The sequence below is a fragment of the Oryctolagus cuniculus genome, chromosome X, assembly GCF_964237555.1.
Source record: "Oryctolagus cuniculus chromosome X, mOryCun1.1, whole genome shotgun sequence".
Taxonomy (NCBI): domain Eukaryota; kingdom Metazoa; phylum Chordata; class Mammalia; order Lagomorpha; family Leporidae; genus Oryctolagus; species Oryctolagus cuniculus.
The window spans coordinates 84,680,983-84,699,017 of record NC_091453.1 but is presented as its reverse complement, the minus strand read 5'-3'; the positions used below and the strand labels follow the sequence as shown (position 1 = coordinate 84,699,017).

Sequence of the window (18,035 nt, the reverse complement as noted above, 5' to 3'; positions counted from 1 at the left end):
TGAATTGAATCTACAATAGTACGAATGTCATAAAACCTATTCTATATGCCCATTTTAGTAACATTGTTTTTGTCTGTAGTGACTTTCAGATATTAATACATAGGAATGCACTATATCTAATGAGGATACACTTAGAGACTATCTTAGACAATTTTTATTCACTTTCATTTTAACATCAAAGTTTCAGTTCTCTAAGAAATAGTTTCTTTATACAATGAGATGCTAAAATTTTGATGAGTATCAGAAGGAGTGGATGTTTTGAGATTGCAATCTTATCCGTAACTCACTTTCCCTTTTCAACCACTATCACAATTATAGGTCCCACAAAATTTTTGGCCTCCTTTTGTGTAAATCTCTCTCTCTCTCTCTCTCTCACACACACACACACACACGCACATGCACATGCACACGCATACACACACACAATAAGGCGTATGAGGTAAATTTTAAATATTTGATTTATTTGGTAAGAAGTTCTTCAAGAAAAACTAAGTAATGTATTCAATGAAGACAGAGCAAAAGACAATGATCAGTTTAGATTTAACCAGTAAAAATTTCCTGGAAGAAATGAGTTTTCCTTTTTTTTTAAATTTTCTTTTTAAAAGGAAAAAAATACTTGTGACTTGATAAACAGAAAATTGGGGGAAGGCATTTCAGATGTTTCAAATGGCATATGCAAAGTTACAGACAAAATGTGCAAGTTATATGAAGTGGTTATCAGTACAAGTTCTCTCATAAAAATTCGTTGCTAGAAATAATAGATGAAAAAGTGGGAGAGGTATTGAAATGAGAAGTGACTTTCCAGAGCCCAGGATTAAAAATTGCATTACATATACTAAGAAGAAGTGAGTGAATTTGTCTTTAAACATGCTAATTAGCACAGAAAAATTGGTTTTTGAGGCACTGTATCCTAACAATACATTCTAATTCAAAGGGACAAACTCAGTGGTGCTTCTGAGAGTACTATTAGGATAGTAGCTGTGGCAAGAGGAATGAAGGGACAAATTGGAGTGATGTTTTCCATAAAGAATTTTAAGACTTAGGTTATTGGAGTGAATTGAATGTGAATTATTGCAGAAGAAAGATCAAAAATACTTCCAGCTTTGTAAATCTGGGGATTGGGGGATAGTAATATTGTTAGTGATTTTGGACATTTTCTAAACAATTGGAGGATGCGAGTAATAAGGACTGGTACTCATAATCTATGTAGCAATATAGCTGATTTTACATCTGAGCACTTTGTGTAATGGATATCATTATAATCATGTTATTGCTAGATTGTTTTTAGGAGAACAAGCCTTTTCCTCTTTGAATTCCTTTATATTTTCCTTTCATAAATAAGGTAATTCCTAGACCTGGGACAGGTGTAATTGTGGGAGAAAAAGGAAACATTGGATTACCTGGCTTGCCTGGTGAAAAAGGAGAGCGAGGATTTCCTGGAATACAGGGTCTACCAGGCCTTCCTGGACCTCCAGGTAAAAGAGAGTTTACTTATGTCCTTGTGCTTATGGCATCCTTACTTATCTGTGTATTTGTGTATCTATTAGCTCCAGGGTATGGTGGTAGAAGGGACAGGTCATTTAAGATTGAGAAATACTTCCCAACTCTTATAGCCATTATCACCAATTCCTTACTTATATGTGTTTTTAAATTCCACTTGAATAGTGCCTTTTTATCCTAAGAATCATTTTCTACCTTTCATAATTAATAAATTACACCAAACATTTCTATGATACAATGGAAGAATCATCACACTTTTTTATGCTATTAGTGAAGGGTATGATGCCCTGCTAATGTCCAGTTTTGCAAGATTTCCTATATAAAAATGGTAAGCACTACTATCTACTTAGAATTCCAGAAACATACAACTAAAAATCCTCATGGCAATTTTACTTTTTAGGTCTCAGGCTAAGTTCTATATTATTCTCTTTGAAGACACACAGTATAGTGGAGTATTTATGATCTGACCACAAATTGAGCACTACTCTTATCTATAATGTTTATTTAAATGTTCTCTTTAATGGATTGATACTAAGGATTTTTGTAAAATTTGCAAAAGCATCAGATACAGTACCTGGCACACACATATATGCAATAAATTATATTATATTATATATTCAATAAATTATGGTTCCTTTCCATTAAAAATGTAGATAATGTGCTAATATGCAACTAAAAATAGCTTTGAATATGTAAAGTAAATATATATATATAAGCTACAAGGACTAAATTGGTAAATCCCTAACATATCCAATGGGTAAAAAAATAAGGATATGTCACAAAAGCATTGATGCATGGTCATCTAGCTGGAGATTCCACACAAATCTTTTCACTGACATTTACTGAACATTTTAACTCTGTTCCAACTCTACAGATCCTTTCCCTCTATCCCACTCTCAATAGAAGAAAATGAGCATGTGTTTTTGTTCTGTTTGTTTATCTGGTTGATCTAGTTGAAATTGATGAGGTAGAAAATACACATTTGTAATCAAAATAGAATTACGAATTATAAAAACCAAACATACAAATGGTTTGAGCAACATCAACAGATATATATATGTATATATGTGTATGTGTATATATATAGGAAAGAGAAAAACTTTGCAGCAAAGAATATACAAGAGTATTTTAAAAGTTTATGGAAAATATAATTTAAAATGTTTATTTTAGTGCAAAAGAAATTGAAATCCATATATATATATATATATTCTTTTAAACAGACAAGGTTTGTTTATAGAAATTTACTAGGACAGGAAACAAACTTAAAATTGTATTCAGGCCATGCTGTGTGATCACAATGAAATAAAGTGACAAAATAACATCTAAAAGCATAAACATGATACACAATTATAAATATCCCTAGAGATAAATAGGTAGCAGAAGCTGAAATGGCAAACTACAGAACACTAAACAACAATGAAATCATCACGTATCAAAACTCACTGAATATAGCCAATACAGTATTTTTATCACAAAATCAAAAATACTAAAAGTAAATGGGCCAAGTTTAAAAGATACACACACACACAAAAAGCACAGAGTATAAGTGAAAAGATAAACATTTAAAAAAACTTAGATACAAAAACATTTGTAGTTGAATGGGGAAAATAAAAGATGATACTTTGAGAAGAGTTTAAAATTAATGAAGCTTGGCAAGTACAATCAAGATAAAAGACATCACAAACAAATTGGTTAAAAAGAAGAATATTATTGCTAGAAATTCAAATAACAAAAACTATCAAACTGCAAAATTATATTCAAAGTTCTAGATGAAATAAATGCTGCATGAAGGAGAAAACAAATTACTAAAATTGTCTTTAGAGAGTAGAAAACCTAAGTAGAACATTGTAAAATGTTGATGATTTCTATGAAAAAGCATTGGCTTTATGGGTGCTTTTGTAATTTTATAGATAAATTCTACCAGGTTGTCAAAGAATAGATAATTCTTGCAGTGGGTATTTGGCACAGTAGTTAAGATAATTTTAGGGGTGCCTACATCCTATATGAGAGTGCCTGGGTATGGTTCCTGGCTTCACTTCCAATGCCAACTTCCTGATAATATGCACCGTGGGAGGCAACAGGAGATGGCTCTGGTGGTTGGGTCCCTGCCACCCCTAAGGGAGGCCCAGGTGGGGTTCTGGGTTGCTGACTTCAGCTGGCCCAGCACTGGCTGTTGCATACATTTGGGGAGTGGACCAGTGTATGAAAGATCTATCTCTATGTCTCATGGGAACTATCTTTATGTCCCTCTGCTTTTCAAACAAATAATTAAAAGGAATGAAAAATTTTTAAAGAGGTAATTCCCACATTTTAATCTATTTTGGAGCATTCTAAAACAGGGAAATTCAATTTAATTCTTCTGATATCAAACCACAAAGGGGATAACATCAGAAATAACTACTTCAATTACACTGATGAACATAGGAGAAATGAACCCAAATAAAATATTATGAAATCAGGGTAGGCATTTAACCTAGTGGTTAAGATAGCAGCTACTCCTGGGAATTTACCCAAAGGAAATGAAATGAGCATATAAAAGAGTTATCTATACCCTCATGTTTATTGCAGCTTAACTCACAATAGCTAAGATATGGAATCAATCCAGATGACTGGATAAATAAATTGTGGTATGTATACAAATGGAATACTACTCAGCCATAAAAAAGAATGAAATCTTGTATTTTTCAATAAAATGGATACAACTGGAGACCATTATGCTTAGTGTAATAAGCCAGTCCCAAAAAGACAAATATGTTTTCCTTGATTTATGTTTAACTAATATACAGAGTATAAAAAGTATATGAGCAAAATTGACATTTTTAATATTTGATTATTGTTTATAGCCTTTGTCAATACTCTTGAGGAACAGTGGTCTTTCTATTTGTTGAATTCTTTATTTAGTGGAAAGTTAAAGTGATTATAAATAAATTAAAGGTATAGCATTGTAGAAATTAAAAGAAAAATGAAAAAAGGAAGAGGAGGGTTAAGAGAAGGAGGGATTGAGGGTAAGGTGGGAACTCTCATTATGCTCTTAAAACTATATATGTGAGGGGCCGGTGCTGTAACATAGCAGGTAAAGCTGCCACCTGAAGTGCTGGCATCCCATATGGGCACCAGTTCAAGTCCTGGCTGCTCCACTTCCAATCCAGCTCTCTGCTTTGCCCTGGGAAAGCAATGGAAGATGGCCCAAGTCCTTGGGCCCCTGCACTCATGTGGAAAACCCAATGGAAGCTCCTGGCTCTTGGCTTCGGATCAGCGTAGCTCCGGCCATTGCAGCCAACTGGGGAGTGAACCAGCGAATGGAAGACCTCTCTCTCTCTCTCTCTCTGCCTCTCCATTTCTCTGTAATTCTGACTTTCAAATAAATAATAAAAAAATTTTAAAAAACCTGTATATGTTAAATATATGAAAACTGTTCCCTTTATATAAATTTTAAAAAGTTCATTTGGGGAGTGAATCAAAAGATGAGAGCTCTCTCTGTGTGTATCTCTGCTTCTCAACTAAATAAATAAATAATTTTTAGAAAGATTATCAAATCAATTCAGACATATATTAAAGAGTACAATTATGACCAAGTAAAATTTAGTCTGAGATTATAAAGATAGTTCAACATTGTTATAATTTATTAACAAAGTAAAAGAGATCAAGTTCAATAAATACAGATATATCCACAATAGTAACAAAACATGCAAACCCAAAGATAAACTCATCAAAAGATATGTAACTCCTCTTTGCAGAATTTTTAAAATATTATTAAACAATATGAAATTATTGAGTACACAGGGGATATGCTTAATTATTACTCGTGTGAGAAATCAATATTATAAATTATTTGTAAGTATAGTGAAGATTTTTTTAAGTGATCTTTTTTTAAAGACATTTATTTATTCAAAAAGCAGGGTTACAGGGAGACAGAGGCAGAGAGACAGAGAAGTTTTCTATCTGCTAGTTCACTCCCCAAATAGCCACATGGCCAGAGCTGCACTGATAAGAAGCCAGGAGCCAGGAGCTTTTTCCAGGTCTCCCACGCAGATGCAGGGGCCCAAGGACTTGTGCCATCTTCTACTGCTTTCCCAGGCCACAGCAGGAGAGCTCCATGGGAAGTGTAGCAGCCGGGACTTGAACAGGCACCCATATGGGATGCTGGCACTGCAGGCAACAGCTTTACCCGCCATGCCACTGTGCTGGTCCCATGAAGATTTTTAAAAAGAGCTAAAATGGGTTTATTTTCCTTACCAGTTTTTGAAAGGCTTATAAACTTCTTTTAACCAAAAAAATAAGTTAATGATATGGATTAAACAATGAAACAGAAGAATATGTGGTAATACAGCCATGCTTACATGGAAATTTTGAAATGCCTCTTTTGCTAATGAGTTTTGGTATTTCTGAGATGAAGAAATCATAGTGTCAAGGGTATCTAGAACATTATTAGTAATTTCCAAAAGTAATAAAGCTAAATTTCTGGTGCTTTCACTCACACTGTTACTTAATATTATTTGAAAGTTCTCATCCTTTTCCCACATATTGAATATCATAGAAAAAATTAGAATATAATCCATTACTGTGGTTTGAACATGATTCAGCAGGCAAACTTATGTAGACAGTTAAGCTAAAAAAAAAAAAAAAAAAAAAAAAGCTCCAAAGTCGTGAATTAGTGGTTACTAAAAGGGTGGAAGTTTAATTCAATTAGGGTGAGTAGAAAGAGGGGTGTTTATACAAGCCTGAGTAAGACTCCGGTATTCTGTTTGCTTCTTGGCTTCCTGTGTGATCCTTCCTCTGCTTAAACTCACCAGATGCCCAACCAATAGGACAGCCTGATCTTGGCCTTGAACCTCCAAAAACTGTTGACTAAATGAAGCTCTGTTTCCTTCATAACTGGTTTGTCTCAGATATTTTATTGCAGTAATGAAAATCTGTCTTATGGAACAACATTATAAGTTAATAAAAGATCTTATCATTTAATATTTCATTGACAGCCAAAGTTATCTCTAAAATATAGTTTTGATCATTTTAATGGATGTTTTTTCTTATCTTAGGAACTGCAATTGTGGGTCCTCCTGGACCCCCTGGATTTCCTGGAGAAAGGGGCCAGAAAGGTGATGAAGGTCCACCTGGAATTTCCATTCCTGGATCTCCTGGGCTTGATGGACAGCCTGGGCCTCCTGGGCTTCCAGGGCCTCCTGGCCCTCCTGGCCCTCACATACCTCCTAGTAAGCTGTATTTTTCTCTTCTTAGGTTCTGTTGTTTTGTATATTTAATGTATAAATTAATCTAGCTGAAGATTGGCATCGTTCTTTCTGATTTTTAAGAAATTCTTCTGCCTCTACTTTTAGGTTTTGGTGATTCTTTTATGTTTGAATTTGTTCATTGAATAGTGTTTATTATCGACGATGTGTATATTTTTGCTTGTAGGTAGTTTTATTTCTGCAGAGAAGTAACTGAAAATGGGTCCTTTTCCCCATCCTGACAGGCTTCCTTTTTGCTTAGTCTTCTGGGTATTTCACAAGAATTAATTTGTTATCTCATCTGTATTTTATCCCAGGTGACGAGATATGTGAAGCAGGTCCTCCAGGCCCTCCGGGATCACCAGGTGATAAAGGACTCCAAGGAGAACAAGGAGTGAAAGGTTGGATCCTTAAACATATTCAGTCCTTCATTATTTCAAATCAACTGGCAACTCTCCTATATCCCCCATCCTACTTCAGCTACCCACTCCCCTGGTCATACCCCAAGATTGTCTCATTACCAACAGTAAATACAAAATCTTGATGTCACAGATCCCATTTTTGTAATCACTCTCCTATCTTTTCACTTGCTGCCTCTTTTATAACATGACTCTAACATTTCTTCTTTTTTAATTAATTTATTTATTCTTAAGGAATGCAAACTTCATAAGTACAACTTTAGGAATATAGTGATTCTTCTCACCATACTTGCCCTCCCACCCACATTCCCACCCCTCCTCTTCCTCCCTCTCCCCTTTCCAATCGCATTTTCCATTAAGATTCATTTTCAATTAACTTTGTACACAGAAAACCAACACCATACTGAATAAAGATTTCAACAATTGTACAAACATTCACACACACACACACACAAAAACTGTTTGAGAACAAATATCACAGTTAACTCTCATAATGCAACTCCTTGACAGAGGTCCTGCATGGGAAGTTAGTGCACAGTGACTCCTGTTGTTAATTTAACAATTAACACTTTTATGTATGATGTCAGGGCTCACCCTAGGTTCCTGATATGAACTGCCTAGGCTATGGAAGCCTTTTGAACCCACAAACTCCATCAGTATTTGGACAAGGCCATAAGCAAAGTGGAAGTTCTCTCCTCCCTTTAGAGAAAAGTACATCCTTCTTTGATGGCCACTTCTTTCTGCTGGGATCTAACCCACAGAGATCCTTCATGTAGAACATTTTTTTGCCACAGTGTCTTGGCTTTCCATGCCTGAAATGCTCTTATGGGCTTTTCAGCCAGACGAGGAAGCTTTAAGGGCTGATTCTGAGGTCAGAGTGTCTAACATTTCTTCTAACACAACTAAGACTTACCAACTTTGACTATTCCTCAACTTTTTAGTGTCCTATTTTTCCTTTTAATCTTGATTATATTCTGTGATCAGTCATTGTAATCCCAGTCATATGTTCCTACATTAGTTGCCCTTCTCTCATTTCATTGTATTCATTGGAACAAAGCATAACCCTACAATTGCCAAATTTCCATCTCTTATGAGTCTGCCTGTTCTCTTCTCTGTTCACACTTTTAACTACCTCCTTTCCTAGTTTCATTTTAAGATTCATACCTGGCTTCTACCTTTACTGAGCAACTAAAGTAATAATAATAGAAGGATCACAGATTGCCGCTATGTTTACACTTCTGCTTGCATCTGTTCCCATGTTCAGCCTTCTTGCTTATCCCTGGTAGTCTCCCTGTCTAAATCCAGTTCTTCTATTTGTGCTGTAGATTCCATTCAGTCTTGTTTCCTGGAGGATTTTGTTCTCTAGAAATTCTTGCCTCTCTCACAATATCAATTCTTCCCTCTCTGTGGGATCATTTTCAGCAGCATATATGGGTAATTTAAAATTTTTGTAGAAAATAGAATTAAAAGATAAGTTTTTTTGGTGCAGAAACATTTTGGAATCCACTCCCAGTTTTTAGTAAACTTTCTGAAGACCCCTCATACAAATATGGTTTTTTTCACCCTCGTAAAAAAATAACATGATGTTCCCACTTCCACTGTCATTTACCACTCTATTCTTCTGCTCCCATTTGTAGCAAAACTCCTCAAGAATTTTCTACTTGATATCTGTATATACTCCCATTTTTTTCCTTAAACATAGTCCATTCAGGATTTCCTGTTTGCTGCCTAGTACTCTGTAGATGCTGGTCAAATTCATTGCTAACCTATACCCTGCTAATTGAAATGTCATCCCAGTCATTTTTTTTTCAACCTGCCCTTTCTTTAAGCATTCACTTTTTTTAAAAAAAAATTATTTATTTATTTAAGAGGGAGGGAGAGACAGAGATCTTCCATTCATTGATTCACTCCCCAAATGGCCGCAATGGCTGAAGCTGGGCCAATCCAAAGCCAGGAGCCAGGAACTTCTTCTGGGTCTCCCATGTGGGTACAGGGCTCCAAGCGCTTGGGCCATCTTCTGCTGCTTTCTTGAGGAGTATTAGTAGGGAGTTGGATCAGAAGTGGTGCTGCCAGGACTCAAACCGTTGCCCATATAGGATGCCAGCACTACAGGCAGAGGCTTAACCCAGTATGCCATAGTGCAGACCCCTCTTTAAGCATTCTTCATTTGGACTTTGTACATGTTTTCTGTTTTCTTCATAATGCCCTGGTTGCTACATGCATGTATGTATGTGTGTATGTGTATTGATTCCACATGTCTTCCATCTAAACCAAAGTACCATCCAGGACTGTGGGGAGCAACTCGGACTAGACTAAGTTACTGGAATTAAGACTTATTCTATGCATCTGCTCTCCCACAATATGGCGCTGGGAGAGGTGTAAACAGCTTCTACACAGCTGCCTCTTGCCAACTTGACTGATAAGCTGCAGGAGCTGATCCTGCTCCTGATTGGAGGAGAGCAGCGTGCTCGGCATGTGGGTAGCAGAGTTGGGATTGGTGGAAGAGGACTATAAAGGAGGAGAGAGACAACATGCACCAGGAACATCCGGATAACATCTGAGCAGCCCCCGAGAGAGCCAGCCAGCGGTGTGCTGCTCCCCCGCGGAGTGGGGAAAGTGGCAGGGGGAACCGCCCCTCCACGGAGGTGGAGGGGTTGCCAGCCCACCTGGGAAGAACCAGCAGCAAACCTGGGAAGGGCTGAGCAGACAAAAGAACAGCGCAGGGTCCTGTGTCGTTCCTCCACGAAATGGGGGAGCGACACAGGACCTTGAAGACTCCTGTGCCCCCTAGTCAGCATCCCTAAAAGTAACTATGATTTTATGCTTTCTCATACATTAGTTTGCCTAATCTTGAACCCTGACCTTTTATAAATGAAATCATACTGTATAAACTCTTTTGTACCTGATTTCTTTGGCTAAACATTGTATTTGTGAGATACATCCCCATTTTAGTTTGTAGTAGTAGTTTTTCACTGCCCTTCAGTATTCCATTGTACAGATTTACCTCAATATCCATCCTATTGTTGGAAATTTGTTCTTGGACTGTTATAAAAAAGCTGTCATGCATACTCCTGTACACGTGTTTTGTGGGACATAGCCCTTAATTCTGTTGAGGCTATTCTGGGAATGGAGTTGCAGAGTTATAGGGTAGATGTAGATTTTTTTTCCTAGAAATCACAAAGCCCTTTTACAAAGTTACTTAAGGGGCCGGCGCTATGGTGCAGTGGGTTAAAGCCCTGGCCTGAAGCGCCAGTTTCCCATATGGGCGCCAGTTCAAGACCCAGCTGCTCCTCTTCCAATTGCTAGATATATTTATTACATGTATCTTCCTTCATTCTAACTTGTTTTTTATTTCTATTTTTTAAAGATTTATTTATTTAAAGTTAGAGTTATACAGAAAGAGAGGGAGAGGCAGAAAAACAGAGAGAGAGACAGGTCTTCCATCCGCTGGTTCACTACCCAAGTGACCAAAATGGCCGGAGCTGTGCTGATCCGAAGCCAGGAGCCAGGAGCTTCTTCCAGGTCTCCCACATGGGTGCAGGGGCCCAAGCACTTGGGCCATATTCCACTGCTTTCCAGGCCATAGCAGAGTTGTATCGGAAGTGGAGCAGCCAGGACTCAACTGGCTCCCACATGGGATGCTAACTCTGACCTATTTCCTCTTTTTCACTCTAGTCCTATAACCTGATCTCTTGCTGATTCTTGTACGTGTCCTATGTCCTTGAAGATTTTTCCACCATGTATCATCTTTAAGATCTTTCCTGACAACCCTACAGAAATTTGCAATCTGTCTCCCATCACTGACATATCAGCTCTCTTTTTCCTATAAACATAACATCTCTTAATATATAAAATAGTATTTCAAATATTATATTAAAATAGCTCATGTATAATTTAATAATGTATTGCCTTCATTGTTTATTATTCCTTTCCACTGGTAGAATGTGAGCTCTAAGAAGGTACATTTTTTTGTCTGTTTTGTTTAACAATGTATCACAAACACCTGGAACAGATTTTGGAACAGTATGCACTCTATAAATATTTGTCAAATGAATTGATTCTAAATATAGGCTTCTCTAACTGCTCTGTTAGGTGGGAATGCTATCTTTTTGCACTAACTTAAAAGATAACTAAAGAACTTATGTATAATCCTTCCAGTAACATTTTTCTTATAATTTCAAATAGGTGAAAAAGGAGATACCTGCTTCAACTGTATTGGAACTGGTATTTCAGGGCCTCCAGGTCAACCTGGTTTACCAGGTCTCCCAGGTCCTCCAGGTAAAACATTCTATTTCAGGTCAATCTTTAAAAGTATTTCTCAGCTAGACTTTAGTGAGCTCATGGCTTTAGAATGTTACCATTTTTTCATTTTATAGCTAGTCACTTATATCTATAAGTAATGAAATATGAAGTGCCTCTATCTTCTACAGGATAAGATACGCTCTTGTTTCTAATACCTGAAACTACCAATATTTTCTATTGAAGCATTTTGATAATATTCCAGGAAAATTTATCCTCCCTATTTTCCATTTAGGGAGGTAGCTAATAGAGAGTGAAACTTCCTTCTTCTGGAAAACTGGAAGACAGTTCAAAGTGACTATGGCTTGAATGTAGTTTCCAGCGGCAGTTTCTAATCACTGGGGGAGGTATCACTTGTTGTCATTGAGGAACCGCACTTCTGTTCAAGTTTCACAACCAACTGCCAATGACTCTCTATATAAAACTCCTTCCTCCCTATTTCCAATTAAAACAGTATTTGATATCAGACTCAAAACTGCTTTAGTCAGCTGCCTTTGGGGATATCCCAATATTATGTTCTTTTAAAGTCATATGTGATGTTTGAGTCAGGGCTGAGAATAGATACCATATCTGTTACCTTTCTATTTAGTGTGGGGTATTTTTATGAACAGCAATTTATTTGGCCTTGGAAACACGTTCAGCAAGTTTGATCACTGCCTCTAAGTGATAATAATCTAGCCTCATACCTCTAGTCTAGTCTAATGCTTCTCAGTCACATGGAGTGCTTATTAAAATCGAGATTGCTGGGCCTCACCCTCAAAGTTTCTGATTAAGTTGATACAGACTGGGGGGCCCAACAAGTAGCATTTCCTTGTAGAACATCTTGATGATGATGTAGCTCATATAGCGGTCCACTTGGAGAACACACTTTTTTAGCTTGGTGCACCATACTTTTCTAATAAGCCAAATTTTAGGAGATGAAAACCAAAAGGGAGTACTGGTGAAGATCTAGGAAAATCACGCAAGTCAGAATAAACATATATAGAGTAAAAACAAAGTCATATCCCCTGTCAGTACTTTTAGGAACCTCTACATATTTGATGACTGTAAGCTCTGAAAAATGCTGATTCAGAGTTGGAAACACCTAAAGATACAATATTAAATTTAACAGAAACTGTTACATTTATTTAAAATAAAGGATGATTTACTCATCTTGAAAACATATAGGAAGGAAATTAAAATGTGACATAAGTAGGATTGAATGGTGTTCTTGTTTTAAAACTTGCCTCCCTGACTTGCTGGTATCAGTATGAACCTTGTCAGGGTTTCAGGGTCAATGCTCACATTGTTTTGTGTGTGTGTTAGGATCTCCTGGTTTCCCAGGACAGAAAGGTGATAAAGGACATGCTGGTGCAACTGGACCCAAAGGATTACCAGTAAGTTTTCAACATATTAGAGAATAAAAAGAAGCAGAAGAAAATTATTTGCGTTTAGATTTTCACTTATGGAGGGTGGGAGATAGACTGATAGATGATACATATCTTTCTCTGTATATATTTTTCTATTCAATTGTGATTTTTATTTGATTCCTTGACTCTTCCTGACTCACATGCCTCACTTGATTCAATGATTTTTTAAAGATTTTATTTATTTATTTATTTGAAAGGTAAAGCTACAGACAGAGGGAAAGACGGAAAGAAAGGTCTTCTATCCACTGGTTCACTCCCCAAATGGCCACAATAGCCAGAATCAGGCCAATCTAAAGCCAAGAGCCAGGAGCTTCTTCTAGGTGTCCTATGTGCGTGCCAGGGCCCAAGCACTTGGGCCATCTTCTACTGCTTACTCAGGCCATAGCAGAGAGCTGGATCAGAAGTGGAACAGGCAGGACATGACCAGTGCGCACGTAGGATGCCAGGCAGAGGCTTAGCCTAATACATCACAGTGCCAGCCCTTGATTCAGTGCTTTGTACACCAACTGTTATTGGGTGGGTTGATGAGGGAAACTGGAGAGAATAAATTATTAGAGAAAAAACAACTTTCTTTTTCTCTTCTTCCTCCCCCCCCCCCCCCCCCCCGCCTTTCCTTTAGGGCATACCAGGAGCTCCAGGTGCTCCAGGCTTTCCTGGATCTAAAGGTGAACCTGGTGACATCCTCACTTTTCCAGGAATGAAGGGTGACAAAGGAGAGTTGGGTTCCCCTGGAGCTCCAGGGCTTCCTGGTTTACCTGGCACCCCCGGACAAGATGGGTTACCAGGTCCTCCTGGCCCCAAAGGAGAGCCTGTGAGTGAATTTGATAGTCTTGGTTGTTGTATCAAATTGTCACTTAGAAATATTTCCTAATTCTGTACAAGGAGTGGATTTGGTGCTGAGATGAACACTCAGCCAATGCTTAAAAAATGTGATTTTCTATAGTTATGGTACGTTGTTCATATGTAGGATTTCCTCACTAGTAGCTTATGTCAGTTTTATAAACTTCTTAACCTATTATGTTGAGTATTATTGGCTGTGAATAAGTGAGCAGGAGGTTAAGATGCTTGAGTCAGTGTGAGATTGCTCCTCTCATAGCCCACATATCCTTGTCTGAGTTTATTTAGACCTGAGAACCAGAAAACTATCTTGTTTTATATGTTAAGCTTAGAGATTTATCTTAACATGGTCAAGTTAAATGTGCTACAGAGCCAAAAGATTGAAAATAAATTCAGAGTCTCATTTTGTACATAATCCACAGCACAGGATGTTTAGTTAGGAAGAGATAGTTTATAAATTAGTTAGACGCTGGCCTTCCTGACTTAGACTAGAATACAAGATTTGGGACACCAGAGATTTTTATCTATTTTTATTCTCTACTGTATTACCAGCACTTGACACGTAATAGAAGTTCAAAAATATTTACTGTGAGAATGAGTGACTAAATAGAGGGATTGCACATACCATCTCCTAACATCTTTAAAGAAGGTTTATGACTATATCATTTCCATAGTTGTATTGAGTAATACCAACCCACAGATACCAGTTATATCTATGTGTTTTCTGTACTAACCTTTTCCCTTCACAGGGTGGACTTGCTTTTAAGGGTGAAAGAGGTCCTCCTGGGAACCCAGGTTTGCCAGGTCTACCAGGAAATGTGGGGCCCATGGGCCCTGCTGGTTTTGGCCCTCCAGGCCCAACAGGTGAAAAAGGCATACAAGGTGTGGCAGGAAACCCAGGCCAGCCAGGAATACCAGGTAAGTTTACTGTGGTTGTTTGTTTTGTCTTAAATATGTTGCTTAAAAGGAGAAATACATTATCATTTGGTTACTCTTGACTTTGTTTCATGAGAAATGTGTTTCTCTGGATACTTGGGCTCTTCATAGCCTCTGAGAAAGGGAATACAATATATGTTTTTAAAGGAGCAATTCTCTACATTTTTTCTGCCTTCATTATTGTTATTTTTGTTCTTTTTTAAAATTTATTTTATTTATTTGAAAGGCAGAGTTACAGAGAAAGGTACAGACAGAGAGAGAAGTCTTCCATCCGATGGTTCACTCCCCAGATGGCTGCAACAGCCAGAGCTGCCGATCCAAAGCCAGGAGCCAGGAGCTTCTTCCGGGTCTCCCATGTGGATGCAGGGGTCCAAGGACTTGGGCCATCTTCCACTGCTTTCCCAGGCCTTAGCAGAGAGCTAGATTGGAAGAGGAGCAGCCAGGACTAGAACAGGCACCCATATGGGAGGCCTGCACTTCAGGCCAGGGCTTTAAACCACTGTGCCACAGTGCTGGCCCCTTATTTTTGTTCTTTTTAAGCACATAATGCATAATACAAGGTTAACAAATAATTATAATGCAAACACACAAGTAACTACCTTGCACATCAATAAACAGAACATTGCCAGCATCCTAGAAACCCCGACCCGCCTTTCCTTGTCTTCTTCTCATCACAGTCCCCTTCATCCTCTCTAAATATAATGATAGTCCTTTTGCATAATTTTCTTCCTTTTTCCTGCTATTATCACCTATATATGCATTCCTAAATAATGTACTTTAATTTTGCTTCATTTTGAACTTCATATTAATGGAATCCTAAAGTATTCTTGATGTCAACTGTGTAACTATAGTGCATTAATTTTCACTGCTGTATAGTAATCCTGTGTGTATGTGTGTATATGTGTATCACAAGTAATTATTCTTTTTGTTAACAGACAATTGAGTTACTTACAGCTTTAGGCCTGTTATGAATAATGCTTCTATGTACATATGTTCATATATGTACTCTGGTGTTCATATGTTTATACTTTTCTATGGCAGGGATTGGCAAGCTTCGATACATGAACCAAATATGGTACACTACTTGTGTTTTTTTTTCTGTTAAAGTAAAATTATTTATCAGAACTTGATTTTCAGTATGATCTCAGTTGTGCCTTAGAATCTATTCTGTTTTTACAGTGTTTATTCTTTATTTTTTAAAAAAATTACTATAAAGAGAACAGATTTCATAGGTACAATTTCTAAGCTGTAGTTTAGGGTCATCATACTTGCCCACCACCTGTTGTTATAAATAAAAATTTTATTTGGGAGTGAGAGATTGGCCAGACAGTTAAGATGCTGGTTAAGGAACCCATGTCTCATATTGGAGTACTTGGGTTCAATACCTGGCTCCACTCCTGAATCCAGCCTCCTGCTAATGTTGTCCCTGGGACGCAGTGGTTATAACTCAAGTAATTGGGTTCCTACTGCCCACGAGAGAGACTTGAATTGGGTTCCTGGCTCCCAGCTTCAGCCTCAGCCATGACTGGAGCTGTTGCAGGCACTTGGGGAGATAGCCATCTGATGACGGATTCTCCCTCTCTCTGGCTGAGTCTCTCTGACTCTCAAATAATAATTTTTGAAGTTTTATTTGCGTACATCCATGCCCATTCACCATTGTCTCTGGTTACTTTTGCGTTATAGTAACAGTTGCGATCACCACAGAGACCATAAGGTTTACAAAGCCTAAAGTGTTTACTCTCTTGCTCTTTGTTGAAAAAGTTTTCCAATCTCTAGACTAGGGTATGAATTTAGCATTAGTGTTTTTGAGCAATAGGGTAAGTGCTTTATATGGTCTGTGTAGTAGTTCTTTGTTAGCTATATACTTGGATTTTGCAAGAAGTCTTTACCTACCATTTCTCATCATTTTCACCCTCTGCATGATGCCTTTAATGAAAAGAAGTCAGTTTTAATGTAGTCAGATACATCAATATTTTCTCTCATACTTAGTGTTTTTGTGTCATGTTTCAGAAATCCTTCTTTGTCCTGAACTCATTTCAAGCTTCTGTTTCAATTAATGAGATGTAGTTGTACTTTAAACATATAAAACCTTACAGTTCCAACAGCCAAAAAGAAGTATTTCCTATGTTTACTAGAGTTTGATTTTTTTAGGTGCTTTTGGTATATATTTTTAAAAGCATTTTTATAGATAACATCTCACATTAGGGCACTCTAAAGAAACAAAAGAAATAAGATACATAGATAATAAGTATAGGTAGTTGGGTAGGTAGATAGGTAGATTCTGATAGATATATAGATAAATAGGTGGGGATTTATTTGCAGAATTGACTCATACAATTGTGGAGGTTAGGAAGACCCACTATAGGCCATCTACAAGCTGGAGAACCAGAGGAGTCTTTTCATGGCTCAGTCCAAGTCCAAAGGCCTGAGAACCTGAGGGGCTGTTGTTACAAGTCCCAGAGTCTAAAGGCTCCTGGAGATCTGACATCCAAGAGCAAGAGAAGATGGGTGCTCCAGCTCCAGGTGGAAAAGAGTGAATTCACCTTTCTGCTGCCTTTTTCTTCTATCTACACTCTCAGCTGATTGGATGGTACCTGCCCACTTTGGGTGAGGGTGGATCTTCCTTCCTCAGTCCACTGATTCAAATGCCATTCTCTTCCAGAAACACCCTCACAGACAAAAATCCAGATTGAACACTTTACCAGATATCTGGGGCATTCCTTAATCCAGTCAAGTTGACACATAAGATTAACCATCATACATCTCCAATAATAGAAACTCTTAAAGCTGTCATCTATTTTTTCTCTTTGAAATTTTATCCTTTTGTTTAATATCTTCCTTGAATATATAATGTGGGATTATTGTAGATTTTATTGGTTTTCATGTTTAAAAGATTGCTAATTATTTCCTTTTTTTGGTTTTAATTAAAAGAAATCTTTAGTCCAGCAAACACTTCTCATTCACTATGGATTCAATCTTATTCTCAGGTCCTAAAGGTGAGCCAGGTCAAACCATAACCCAGCCAGGGAAGCCTGGCCTGCCTGGTGTCCCAGGCAGGGATGGGGAAGTAGGTCTTCCAGGTATGTAAGCAATTTATTTCAAAACATCTTCAATACTTATTGGCTTCTTTCTTTGCATACTTCCCTTTCAAAATCCTACTATTTCTCCTTAGGTGACCCTGGACTCCCAGGCCAACCAGGCTTACCAGGAATACCTGGTAGCAAAGGAGAACCAGGTATTCCTGGAATTGGGCTTCCTGGACCACCTGGTCCCAAAGGTATGTTGGACTGGATAACATGAAATATAGGCTGATATTATTCTTTGATGCATTCATTCCACAAATAAAATTCATTAATTTTACCTTTTTCCTGTGTGCAGTGAATAATAGAAATGAAAAGTCACAGTATGTA

General features: G+C 37.6%; 1 protein-coding gene across 1 annotated transcript in view; it reads left to right on the top strand.

The window, feature by feature from the left end:
* The window catches only part of COL4A5 (collagen type IV alpha 5 chain), a 252,813-nt gene that overhangs the window by 136,186 nt on the left and 98,592 nt on the right, over positions 1-18,035 (top strand). Inside the window, exons 19-27 of the mRNA XM_002720176.5 lie at positions 1,343-1,475; positions 6,537-6,710; positions 7,043-7,126; positions 11,330-11,422; positions 12,749-12,819; positions 13,472-13,663; positions 14,439-14,607; positions 17,613-17,705; positions 17,798-17,902. Coding sequence (XP_002720222.3) covers positions 1,343-1,475; positions 6,537-6,710; positions 7,043-7,126; positions 11,330-11,422; positions 12,749-12,819; positions 13,472-13,663; positions 14,439-14,607; positions 17,613-17,705; positions 17,798-17,902 — 1,114 coding nt within the window. The remainder of the gene's footprint in view (positions 1-1,342; positions 1,476-6,536; positions 6,711-7,042; positions 7,127-11,329; positions 11,423-12,748; positions 12,820-13,471; positions 13,664-14,438; positions 14,608-17,612; positions 17,706-17,797; positions 17,903-18,035) is intronic.